Here is a 13,393-nt window from a genome sequence, read left to right as displayed (position 1 = left end):
ATAATTATAATTATTATAGTTATAGTTATAAATATAAATATGATTATAATTATTATAATATAAGTATATTATAATATATTATAATATAATTGTAATTATAATTATACTTATTACTATAATAACAATTAGTACTATAATTACTATAATTATTATAATAATAATAATTATTATTATTATTATATTATTTATATATATTATAATATAATTGTAATTATAATTATAATTCTACTTATTACTATAATAACAATTAGTACTATAATTACTATAATTATTTTAATAATTATTATAATAATAATAATAATTATTATGATGATGATGATTATTATTATTAGTAGTAGTAGTAGTATTAGCTAGTATTATTACTATTATTATTACTATTATTATTACTATTATTACAGTTGTCAATGGATGGTAGCAATGGTTAACTTAGCGAAAACTAGTCCGCCAGCTACCGTGGCGATGTTTGACTGTGTGGTTTGGTGTTCATCCGCCGAAAACTAGTCCGCCAGCCATTAGCGCTCCTTTGGGTTTGGTTAGCCAAGACTATATGCTCGCCAATGTAATGTTTGTAAGGCAAAAAGTTCGTGAGCTAAAGCGTTTGTAAACTGAGGTATCACTGTACCAGCTTTGAAAGTGGGATTCTTTTTTTTTTTAACCAATTAGGGTGAAGACACATTTTCCACATCAGGGGGGGTGCGGGGTGTAAAACCCTCTGGGAGAAGCTGACAACTTTTTTTTTTTTTTTTACATCCTGGTCCTGCGAAGGAAGGTTGGAGCATTTAATTGGGGCTAAATCTGTCACAGCTTCCGAGAGCCTGAAACTCACAGTGAAGCTTCCGGGACCTTTAGATTTGGACTTCCACTCGCCGTTTCACGTCCGATAATTGGCATTTACAGCGACTCGCGGTGTTGATGGTGATGGCTTAACGCTAACAACTGTCGCGGCTTGGAATTGATGCAGATTCACAGTAGGTGGGATAGGAGATGTGAGACAATCTTTTTTCATCAATGGATGATGCCACAGCTTGGTGTTTGCTTTTAACATTTAGCTTATAGCAGACGTGCACATTTAACCATGATGTCCCAGATCCACTGGTGAAAAGGACGCTTTGAGCCTCTCCTCCTTGATCTAGAAAGTGCTTAAGATTGAACGACTGTCTGTCTTTTGTGTTGTGTCATATTATTTGTTATTTATTTTGTTTTTGTTTTGACTTCAAGATGGCGCCGCGAGAGTGGCTGTCTTTACAGCAGCTCCTGTATTTTGTTTTTCTACTTCTTCCTTTCCTTTCCTCTTCCGTCCATCACTTTGCTGCTGTGAAATGTCAATTTCTCTGCACTGCGAGACTAATGAAGGCTAATCCGATTCAATCACTTTTGGATCGCTAGCTAAGGAAGGTCGATCGCTAACTAGCGAGCTGTCGCAAATGGGCGCGGCTTGGAATTGAAGCGGATTTACATGGGACAGGAGTCTCTTCCCGTCAATGGATGCGACAGCTTCATGTCCATTTCGTCCCTCATCCACTGGTGACATTTTTTTAGGGGCGGAGTCCGCCTACGACGGACACGCCTACTAAATCTCATCGAGCCTACGAAAAAGCGATCGATTCGAGAGGCCGAATTGTCCCCGTCGCGGTAAAGTGGTTGGACAAAAGCAATTTTCTGGGACAGCTGAACGGCGGACGCTTGACCCGTCGACCGCGAACAGATTGCGCTACCCGACTATCGACTTGATTTCACTTTGCCGGCGCAACTGGCGAAGACCCGTCGCACTCTCACCCCATCAACCGCCGACGATGGAAATGGATTGATTTGAACCTACGGAGTCAATCCCAACTTGGACTCCACTCCTGTTTGCCATATTTTTCGGCTACTTTTTTTTTGGGGGGGGGGGGGGGGGGAGGGGTCACATTGGTGGTTACCATAGCGATATAAACTGCTGTGGTTAATCCAATTCGATCTTACGCAAGAGCGAGCGGCGTTATCTTTGAATACTCATTGTTTGCTTGGCACCGAAGTCGATGCGCCCGATTGGTTTCTTTTTTTGGGGGGGGCGGAGTATGTTTTCTCTTTGTCTTTCTCTGCCCGACGCTTCAGCTAACGTGTACTGGTCACGCCTCAGTTCGTATTTAAACAATTCGTACCGTTCGATGGGACCAAGTCCAAGTACCCTTGTCACTTTGATGACTTTTCTGTAGCGGATGTATTTCTCTGTTGACTTTTAGACTTTATTTGGATTATTTAGTCACAGTCACAGCGGACTACGAGGCACTCTAAAGCGGGAATGCCGTATTTGACATGAGGACGCATTTTTGGGGTGGAGGCATAACGAGATAGCACACGATTGACTTCGCAAATATAGCCGTTGAATCAAACAAACCCACCTTTGTTTGACACAAGGATTGACAATAAGGTGTCAAGATAGGGTTTCAAATTAGGGTGTCAAACTAGGGTTAGCGTTTCAGTGCAGGGTTTCAAACCAGAGTGATCAGTTCAATTTATGTTTGGATTCAAAAGAAGGTTTCAAGACGAGATTTCGGGATTCAAACTGTGGGGAAGGTTTCAAATTAGGGTTTGTAATAAGTGTTAACAAGGTTTCAAAGTTTTGTTCTTAAGAGAGATTAGGATTTTAAGAGTGAAGGTTTCAAACAAAGGATAGAGAGACAGACATGAGTTAGGTTTTCAAATTATGGTTAGGTTTCAGAGTCTACAATCGGTTTTCCACGTGGGGTTAAGGGTTAGGGTTTCCAATTAGGGTTTTAAGGCTAGCTGGCTAATGGATAGCAAATAAATAGTGATTAGATAGCCAGATAGCCAACAGCTAGCCAGCTAACAGCCAGCCAGCTAGACAGCTAGCTAATGGATCGCAAATAAATTGCTAATAGATAGCCAGATAGCCAACAGCTAGCCAGTTTAAAGCCAGTCAGGAAGATAGCTAATAGCTAGATAGCTAGCTAATGGATAGCAAATAAATTGCTCATAGATAGCCAAATAGCCAACAGCTAGTCAACTTACAGGCAGTCAGCAAGATAGCTAATAGCTAGCTAATGTATAGCAAATAAATAGCGATTAGATAGCCAGATAGCCAACAGCTAGCCAGCTAACAGCCAGCCAGCTAGACAGCTAATAACTAGACAGCTAGCTAATGGATCGCAAATAAATTGCTAATAGATAGCCAGATAGCCAACAGCTAGCCAGTTTATAGCCAGTCAGCAAGATAGCTAATAGCTAGATAGCTAGCTAACGGATAGCAAATAAATTGCACATAGATAGCCAACAGCTAGTCAGCTTACAGCCAGTCAGCAAGATAGCTAATAGCTAGCTAATGCATAGCAAATAAATAGTGATTAGATAGCCATCAACTAACCAGCTAACAGCCAACAGTTATCCAGCTAGATAGCTAATAGCTAGCCAGCTTGGACACTTTAGTCATTTTAAGGGAGTGCATAGGAGAGCAAGGTACTTTTTTTAGGTTCTTGGTGTAAAAAAAAAATGAGATATGTCCAGGTGAATTGTACATTTTTCTGACGGCGAATGGCGGCGGCGGTCGACAAGCTGGGGATAGGCCGCCAAATCCTTCATCTTTAGCATTAGCAATGTCGCTTTTTTTTTGACACATTGAAAGAACATTCCAGGTCATAGCGCGAACGTGACCGGCGGATGGCTTACCCCAGCGTCTCGGTCAAGTTCCAGAGGACGTTGGGCGTCGGCATGAGCGGCGAGCCGTCGTACAAGACCACCGAGGCGCCCACCGCTAACGACGACACCAGCCAGTTCCACATCATCCAGCCCGTCTGACATCACGCACACAACACGCGGCGTGGTAAGAGCAACGCCATATGTCAATCAAAACCGGTCGTCTTGGAAACCTACGGTGGTGTAGTAAATGATGACATCACTGCTGCTCATGTTGCCGTGGAGGATGTGTTCTTTCAGGTGCTGGATGAGGGTACCCTGCACACGCATTTTGGTTTTCATTAACTAGGGTTGGGTTTTCACGCTAAGGGTTATGACAGTGCGGGTGACAGCTGCCGCTGCTCACCCGCACAAAAAAAAAAAAATACATAAATAAATCTTATCCCGTGACTGTAAAGTGTCCTTGAGAGTTTTGAAAGGCGCTTAGAAATTAAATGTAGTATTAGTATTAGTATTAGTATTAGTATTAGTATTAGTAGTAGTATTAGTAGTAGTACTAGTAGTGGCAGTATTAGTAGTTGTATCAGTAACAGTATTAGTAACAGTATTAGTAACAGAGATTAGTATTAGTATTAGTAGTAGTAGGAGGAGTAGTAGTAGTAGTAGTCGTAGTAGTAGTGGCAGTACTAGTAGTCGTATTAGTAACATTACAGTAGTAGTATTCGTAGTAGTATTCGTCGTAGTATTAGTAGCAGCAGTAGCAGCAGCAGTAGTAGCATTAGTAGTAGCATTAGCATTAGCATTAGCATTAGCATGAGCATGAGCATTTGCAATAGCATTAGCATTAGCAATAGCATTAGCATTAGCAGTATCAGTATCATTAGTAGTAGTCGTAGTGGTATTATTATTATTATTATTATTATTATTATTATTATTATTATCTGATTGGATTGGATTTGCCTTTATTAGTCTCGCAGTGGAGAAATTTACATTTCACACACATTATTATTATTATTATTATTATTATTATTATTATTATTGTTGTGATTTACAAGCTGTTTTTTGTGTTGCAGTAGGCCTGTTGGTCCTCTCCACTAATTTGGCAACCCGCTCGCTGCTTTTCATCATCACCACCGCCCCCATAAGGGGGATGAAAAAATACAAAACATGTGGAGATAGCCTCCCCCTTCAGCCTCCTTCCGCAGTCACCAGCCGTCGCCGGCCACCGAGCTCTTTTCATCTGCCATTTTTTTTTTGATTGGTGAAAACCGCGACAAAAACGCCTGTAATTGGCAGAGGGCCAAACATTTTGACGGCGCCGTTACTGTCCAATTATGCGTGGAGCGAGACCAGCGTGAGCCTGATACAAAATGACGGACCGAGACCGGGAACCGATCGGGATGAGGAGTTTAATAGGACCAGAGAAACCGTTGGTGGAGTCAGGAGTTGGTGTATAGGTTTCAAATTCAGATTTTCACTTTTTTTTTGGTGATTAGTTGTTATGGATTTAGGTCATGGGCAAGATTCCAATGAACGGCTCGTCATTTAAAGGACAACCGACACCTTTTTTTTTGTTTCCTAACTGACATCAGAAAAACTTTTATAGCATCAAAAATTAGTATTAGTATTAGTATTATTAGTAGTAGTATTAGTCGTAGTAGCAGTCGTAGTAGCACTAGTAGTAGCATTAGCAGTAGCATTAGTAGTAGTATTTTCAAGTTTTTTTGTGGTTGTTTTGTTCTGGTTTGAAGTCATGGGCAAGATTTCAATGAACGCCTCGTCATTTAAAGGACAACCGACACCATTTTTTTTTGTTTCCGAACTGACATCAGAAAAACTTTTATAGCATCAAAAATTAGTATTAGTATTATTAGTATTAGTATTAGTCATAGTAGCAGTCGTAGTAGCAGTCGTAGTAGCAGTCGTAGTAGCATTAGTAGAAGCATTAGTAGTAGCATTAGCAGTAGCATTAGCAGTAGCATTAGTAGTAGCATTTTCATTTTTTTGTGATTGTTTTGTTCTGGTTTTAATTCATGGGCAAGATTTCAATGAACGCCTTGTCATTTAAAGGACAACCAACACCATTTTTTTTTGTTTCCTAACTGACATCAGAAAAACTTTTATAGCATCAAAAATTAGTATTAGTATTAGTATTAGTATTAGTATTAGTATTAGTATTAGTATTAGTATTAGTATTAGTATTAGTAATAGGAATAGTATTAGGAATAGTATTAGTATTATTAGTAGTAGTATTAGTCATAGTAGCAGTCGTAGTAGCACTAGTAGAAGCATTAGTAGTAGCATTAGCAGTAGCATTAGTAGTAGTATTTTCAAGTTTTTTTGTGGTTGTTTTGTTCTGGTTTGAAGTCATGGGCAAGATTTCAATGAACGGCTGGTCATTTAAAGGACAACCGACGTCTCTGGACAAGTTGTGTCCATAATTTGTAAAATGGCTTCAAATGACTTCTACTGAGCGGATTTTAATAAGATTCCAGCGCATGTAGCTATATTTTACCTTTTAAGACTCGCGCTGACTATTCAGGAAGTCTTGTTTTTGAGTTGGTGACGAGTCTGTACGTGACGTCACTTTAGGACCCCCCCTTGACAGATAAAAAGACACGTTGTAGCTGTCCTTCAATCACGTCAATGCTGTACTTTGGTCTGAAAACGTGTAGGACCAAAAAGAGGCAGAAGAGGCTGACAAAGCTCCATGTAAGGAATTTATCAGCCTGTGGAAACGGGCTGATTCATTCCTCACAGGAGCTGGTCGCCATTTTTGGGTGTGATATTCCCCCCGCCCGTTTGCCTCAAAATGACACGGAATAAATTCTTTACTCGATTGAAAACATGTATGCTTTCCTCTTCAGAACTATTTGAATCATATTCATAACTGGATGTGTAACAAGAAAGCATATTCTCCGAATCTGAAGCCATTGCTTTGATTTTTCAGCAATGCAAGATGTCTTGGCGTGACGTCACGAAATGAGGGCGGGACTTTCTGAAAATGCCCAATTCGCAGCTCATTTTTTTGCAGATTTTGGACACTTTAAGTCATTTTTATTGGTGTTTTACATTTGACTAAAAATATCAGCCTGAGTGTTTTGGCTATTTTAGATGCTACAAAATGTTTTTCCGATGTCAGTTAGGAAACAAAAATAAATGGTGTCGGTTGTCCTTTAAAATTAGTTTATTTGTGGCTAGCCTGAGCTGTACTGCCCTCCTTTAATGTGCTGATGGAACTTTGCTGCCCTCTGGTGGAAGCCGACGTAATGACAGGATGTTTTTTTTTCCACCAGAAGCTTCCAACGTATGTGACGTTTCAAAATAAGGGTTTAAAGCCCCGTCTGAGGTGTCAAATGCCAGAGTATGTGAGTTTATCTCAACAGGTCGCGTCCGCGAGCGTTCTTCTCACCCCGGCTGAGTGCACCATGCATTTGGGAGCTCCGGTGGTTCCTGACGAGTACATGATGAAAAGCGGGTGGCTGAAGGGAAGTTGCTCAAATTCCAGCTGGGGAAAATGGTCGCCGTCGCCACGAGCGGATGCCAAGAAGTCGTCGATAAACACACTGGATAGAAAAATATGAATACATGCTTTCGAAATGTACAGTATACGGCTGTTTTTTTTGTAGGACTACATCAACATTCAATACACGTTACAAACCTTAGATCAGGGGTGTCAAAGTCATTTTTTGCCGCGGGCCACATTGTAGTTATGGTTTCCTCTCGAGGGCCGTTATGAATTTGGGGAAGCCATTAGAATGTTTAAATCCCTTCAAATATTACATGTAGAGCACACAGCAAATTAATTAACAACTCGTTTTCAAATCTGAAGTCAAGAATAATACTTTTATTGTGGTTGACATCCAAAAATATGAAATTTTGGCTCAGATTTTAGCAATCATCATGGAATTTAACAAGTTTGATTTGCTTTCGCGGGCCGGAAAAAAATGATGTGGCGGGCCGGATTTGGCCCGCGGGCCTTGACTTTGACACCTGTGCCTTAGATGTTCTTCTTTCATCAGGAAAAAAAAAAATAATTCCTAATGTTATATGGGTCTGGAGTTATCTGAGCTTGAAATTGGAGCGCTGTTATTATTATTATTATTATTACTATTATTATTATTATTATTATTATTATTATAAGGATCACCTCAAAACCCACTTGTTTAAAATTGCTTTCAATGTCTAGTTCTATCTGCTATTTTATTATGTATCATTTTACTTATGGTTTTATTGTTATGTGCTTTGTTTTATTGTTTTTATTGTAAAGTGTCCTTGGGTGTTTTGAAAGGCGCTTGAAATAAAATGTATTATTATTTATTATTATTATTATTATTATTATTATTATTATTATTATTATTTCATCTGTGCTGTATGTCATGCATATTAGCATATTTGACAATAAAGCTGACTTTGACTATTATTATTATTATTATTATTATTATTATTATTATTATTATTATTATGAACATACCTGTTGGGAATTTTAGAGAGGTCGACATGTTGTTTGTCAAGAGCGTATGGGACGACAACCACCTTCTGCAAGTCAGGAAGGCCTACGAGACAGACACATTTTGGATATTTTGGTTTTAAGCCAGAGGTTGATCAAGTTCGGGTTTTAAAGGACAACCGACGTCACTTTTTTGGTTTCCTAACTGACATCAGAAAAAGGTTTTATAGCATCTAAAATACCCAAAATGATATGTTTAGTAAGACACTTAAAGTGTCTAAAAAGTACTTCGATTTGAAACCGGAAGTGGGCAGTTCAGAAGGTCCCGCCCCCATGTTCGTGGTGTCCTTGCTCGAGAATTAAAACAATAGCTTCAGATTCGGAGAATATTCTGTTTTTGTTACTCATCCAGTTATGAATATGATTCAAATAGTTCTGAAGAGGAAAGCATACATGTTTGCAATCGATTAAAGAATTTATTCTGTGAAATTTTGAGGCATCAGGGGTGGGAAATGTCGCACCCAAAAAAGGCAGAAAATGGCAACCAAGCAGTGTAAGGAATTAATCAGCCCGTTTGCACAGGCTGATTAATTCCTTACATGGAGCTTTGTCGCCCTCTTCTGCCTCTTTTTGGTCCTACATGACGTTTTCAGACCAAAGTACAGCAAAATGCATTGACGTGATGGAAGGAATGTGTCTTTTTTTTCGGCCAGGGGCGTTCCTTTAGTGACGTCACGTACGGACTCGTCACCAACTCAAAAACAAGACTTCCGGAATATTCAGCGCGAGTCATAAAAGGTAAAATATAGCGGTGGAATCTTTGTCAAATACGCTCACCAGAAGTCATTTGAAGCCATTTTATAAATTATGGATTATGGTCCGGAGGCGTCGGTTGTCCTTTAAATGAGGTCTACTTTCAAGTTGTGGTTGTGGTTGATTGCGAGTTAGGATTGGGTTTTACAGACCTTTGACGACACAAGTGAGCTTCTCCACGTGGTCGTGGGTTTTCCCGTTGTAAACGACAGCGGCGACAGACAGCAACAGCTTGGGCTGGATTTGCGAGAAGCGGTCCAGAACGCCCTGAAAACACAGCAAAAATGAAGGTACGAAAGGTTTTCAAACGGTTTCAAAGAAAGCTTTTGGCTTTCAAGACACTCAATTCAAAAAAATCAAAATAACATGTTCAGCAAATTACGATGAAACTTGCATTGTACTAATTCAGATTTTGCTCTGAGGAGAAAATGAACAAGAGAACAATTATTAACGCTTACTCAAGTAATCAAGTACTTGTGGGATTACTTTGGACTTATTACTTAAGTACATTGTATACATTTTATGGCATGAGTATTTCTTGGGTGTGTATTGTAATATGCTGTGCCACTCTTGTCCAAAGGAGGCGCTATAACACCACAAAAGACACGAGCTGCATTTTTTTAAAGGTGGTAATAATAATAATAATAATAATAATAATAATAATAAATAATAATAATAATACATTGTATTTATAAGCGCCTTTCAAAACTCTCAAGGGCACTTTCCAGGCACAGGATAAGAACAACATTTTTTACCTGCATGTGAGCAGTGGCAGCCAGACGCGCAACAGGGGAAAAAAAAGCTTACTAAATCATTTCATCTTATTATGGACGATATATGTTTGTTTGTTTTTTTTTTGGGGGGGGGGGGTTAAATGTGTATACTTTTGTTGATTAACTCATTCACTGCCATTAACAAATTTATTCAGGAATTGAAAATGTGGAGGAATATGTAGAGTGTCATTCCCGAATTTGTTCTGTGCTGTTTTTTTCATGCTTGGGTGCCAATAAAGTGCTAACCATGGCCTCTGTTAATGTTTTTTCTTTTCCACAACAACATCGTCTGTCAGTGAATGCGTTCAAACACAAAATAGTTGCTCACATTGACTCCAAAGTCGACGGAAGTGGAACTCCAAATGGCTCCGATGCTAGCCGCAGCCAACATGGCTTCCACCGCGTGGATGCCGTTGGGAAGGTAGCCTATCAGGACACACCCGCATATTAAGGCATCAATCTGGAATTCATACCAAGTCGAATGAAAACGGCCACCGGTTTGCTATGTGGACAATGAAACGATTGATGATTTCGTGACAGAATTCACCGAGCGGGCAACCACATGTGCGGGCATCGGTTGCCAGATTATCAACTAAGTGCTCAGAAATTATCTTCTGCGTAGTGATTGGGAGGGACAAGGACATTGCGGACGTGCTTTCTTTTATTTCTCTTCTTAGAAGAGACAGAGGACAGGTCTTCACTCACTCACTCACTCACTCACTCACTCACTCACTCACTCACTCACTCACTCACTCACTCACTCACTCGCTCACTCATTCGCTCACTCACTCACTCACACACTCAGTCGCTCAGTCACTCACTCACTCAGTCACTCGCTCACTCACACACTCACACACTCACTCACTCGTTAACTCACACACTCGTTCACTCACTCGCTCACACGCTCAAACGCTCATGCACACATTCGCACACTTACTCGCACACTCACACACTCAGTCACTCAGTCACTCGCTCACTCACACACTCGTTCACTCACTCACTCACTTGGTCACACGCTCAAACGCTCACGCACACATTCGCTCACTCGCTCAGTCACTCACTCGCTCAGTCACTCACTCACACATTCACTCACTCACTCACTCACATACTCACTCACTCACTCAATGACTTGCTCACTCGTTCACTCACTCACTCACATACTCAGTCACTCACTCAATCACTTGCTCACTCGTTCACTCGCTCACTCACTCACTCACTCACTCACTCACTCACTCACTCACTCGCTCACTCACTCACTCACTCACTCACTCACAGACTCACACACTCACACACTCACACAGACACAGACTCACACTCACTCACTCACTCACTCACTCACTCACTCACTCACGGGCTTGAGCATTTTGGTAACTCACCTACGACTCTGTCTCCAGTACAGACACCCATCTTCCTCATGGCGGCGGCAAACAACGCCACGTCACGCCTCAGCTCCCGGAACGTGACTTTCACAATCTCTTCGTTTGCCTCAGCTGTAAAACAAAAGACATTTTTTACAAGTTCAAAACAATATTTTGACATATTTTTTTTTTTAAAAGGGCAAATGAGAGAGAACAATCCGTAATTGCGAGGACCATTTGGCCGGTCCTCACAAGTTTTTCATTCGAAAGCCTTCGAGAGGGTCAATATATGCATCTGTTAAAGTTTCAGAGAGGTCCTCACAAATTCACCCAAAATGATTTTTTTGGGTGTTTATGTGTGTGTGTGTGTGTCCGTGGTTAATGAGAGGAAAAAGTTCATACCACAAAAAGTCATATTTTCACTAAATTCACCACAGGGGTGAGGACTTTGAATGTAGCCATTCAGAAACCTCACTCCCGGTGTTATTTCAGTTTCAAGTCCACTTTTAATTCTTTGTTTTTAAAGAAGTTGAAGTGGGAAATGGGCTGACATTTAGTGTTCAAATGGAACACTAGTTCTTCTCTAAACTTATCAGCAACTGTGGTCCTCACTCTGGAGTTATCAGGACCTCACAAAACCATTGAAACGGGAATGTGTGTGTGTGTGTGTGTGTGTGTGTGTGTGTGTGTGTGTGTGTGTGTGTGTGTGTGTGTGTGTGTGTGTGTGTGTGTGTGTGTGTGTGTGTGTGTGTGTGTGTGTGTGTGTGTGTGTGTGTGTGTGTGTGTGTGTGTGTGTGTGTGTGTGTGTGTGTGTGTGTGTGGTGTACTCACTCGCAGCATAAAGAGCAACTTTGTCCTGGTCGGCGTGTTTGAGTAGGTTTTCCGCAAAGTTAAGGCGGGCGCCTAAAAACCACTCGGGAACATCGGAAATCCGTTTGGAGACGTCCACGACCTGAAATCCACACATGCCGGCACGCAGATAGTGAAACATGGCGCACAAATGCACAATAAAAAAATGGACGGAGACACAACACGTGTGATAACAGATAAAGATACACACAAGGACGCACGCGCAGACAAATAATAATAATAATAATAATAATAATAATAATAATAATAATACATTTGATTTCTAAGCGCTTTTCAAAACTCTCAAGGTCACTTTACAATCACAGGACAAGTTTTTCAGTGGGTGAGCAGCGGCAGCCACACGCGCCAGGGTTCGCTCAACCCGGAAGTAACTCAAATAGATAGAAAGCTAGCTAGCGAGCTAATAACTCAAATAGATAGAAAGCTATCTAGCTAGCTAATAACTCACATAGACAGCTAGATAGCAAATAACTCAAATAGATAGAAAGCTAGCTAGCTATCTAGCTACCTAGCTAGCTAATAACTCAAATAGATAAAAAGCTAGCTAGCGAGCTAATAACTCAAATAGAAAGAAAGCTAGCTAGCTAGCTCATAACTCAAATAGATAGAAAGCTATCTAGTGAGCTAATAATCCAAATAGATAGAAAGCTAGCTAGCTAATAACTCAAGTAGATAGAAAGCCTGGCACGCATGTTTTTGGAATGTGGGAGGAAACCGGATAAAATAATTGATGCAAAAATAATTTGAATGTAATCACATATATATATATATATATATATATATAAGATCTTTTGTCCATGTTAGCGCTTTGTTACAGCTGTTGTTAAAGCGCTATAGAAATCAATTTGTTTATTGTATTTTGTACACCCACCCCCTTTTCAAGCTCAGATAACTCCAGACCTATATCATTTCCGAATTAACTCTGCTGATGAAAGAAGAGCTTTTGTTCATGTTAGCGCGTTGTTACAGCTTCAGCAGAAGCGCTACATAAACCAATATGTATCTCTTGTATTTTGTACAGATGCCCCCATTTCAAGGTCAGATAACTCCAGACTCATATAACTTAGGAATTAGCTATTTTTTTCTGATGAAAGAAGATAGTCTAAGGTTTCTAACGCTGAATTGACTGTGGATGTCGTCCTAAAACTTAATATTCCGTGGTTCCTGGAATTTGAGTGACAATGACAAAAACCCTGGCACTGGAGTGGACACATTTTTGCACACCGTCTGGCAGTGAATTAGTTAATGACAGAAAGTATTAAAGTGCTTCTTTTGCTTACACTTGACGAATAATCAATGAATATCATCCCCTAGTTTTGCTCAACATGTTTGTTGTTGTTTTTTTGGATAAATTGGAGCACCACGAACCTGATGGTAGGGTTTGGAGCTAACCACCCCGCAGAATCTCCACACGTGTGACCAGAAATCGGCGTAGCAGTCCACCGACCACTGGTACAAGTCCCCGTAGTTGACTTGCGATGAGAGACACAAACACA

General features: G+C 40.3%; 1 protein-coding gene across 3 annotated transcripts in view; it reads right to left on the bottom strand.

Annotated features, from left to right (window-relative positions):
- The window catches only part of aacs (acetoacetyl-CoA synthetase), a 29,363-nt gene that overhangs the window by 14,448 nt on the left and 1,522 nt on the right, over positions 1-13,393 (bottom strand). For all 3 annotated transcript variants that reach the window (XM_088993473.1, XM_088993474.1, XM_088993475.1), the window contains exons 2-10: positions 13,266-13,369; positions 11,859-11,979; positions 11,046-11,159; positions 9,998-10,095; positions 9,049-9,163; positions 8,108-8,189; positions 7,046-7,199; positions 3,871-3,951; positions 3,667-3,791 (exon numbers count right to left, since the gene is read on the bottom strand). In XM_088993473.1, coding sequence (XP_088849599.1) covers positions 3,667-3,791; positions 3,871-3,951; positions 7,046-7,199; positions 8,108-8,189; positions 9,049-9,163; positions 9,998-10,095; positions 11,046-11,159; positions 11,859-11,979; positions 13,266-13,369 — 994 coding nt within the window. The remainder of the gene's footprint in view (positions 1-3,666; positions 3,792-3,870; positions 3,952-7,045; positions 7,200-8,107; positions 8,190-9,048; positions 9,164-9,997; positions 10,096-11,045; positions 11,160-11,858; positions 11,980-13,265; positions 13,370-13,393) is intronic.

The sequence above is a fragment of the Hippocampus bargibanti genome, linkage group LG04 (assembly GCF_051943395.1).
Source record: "Hippocampus bargibanti isolate YZ-2025 linkage group LG04, ASM5194339v1, whole genome shotgun sequence".
Taxonomy (NCBI): domain Eukaryota; kingdom Metazoa; phylum Chordata; class Actinopteri; order Syngnathiformes; family Syngnathidae; genus Hippocampus; species Hippocampus bargibanti.
This window is presented reverse-complemented; position numbering and strand designations above follow the sequence as displayed.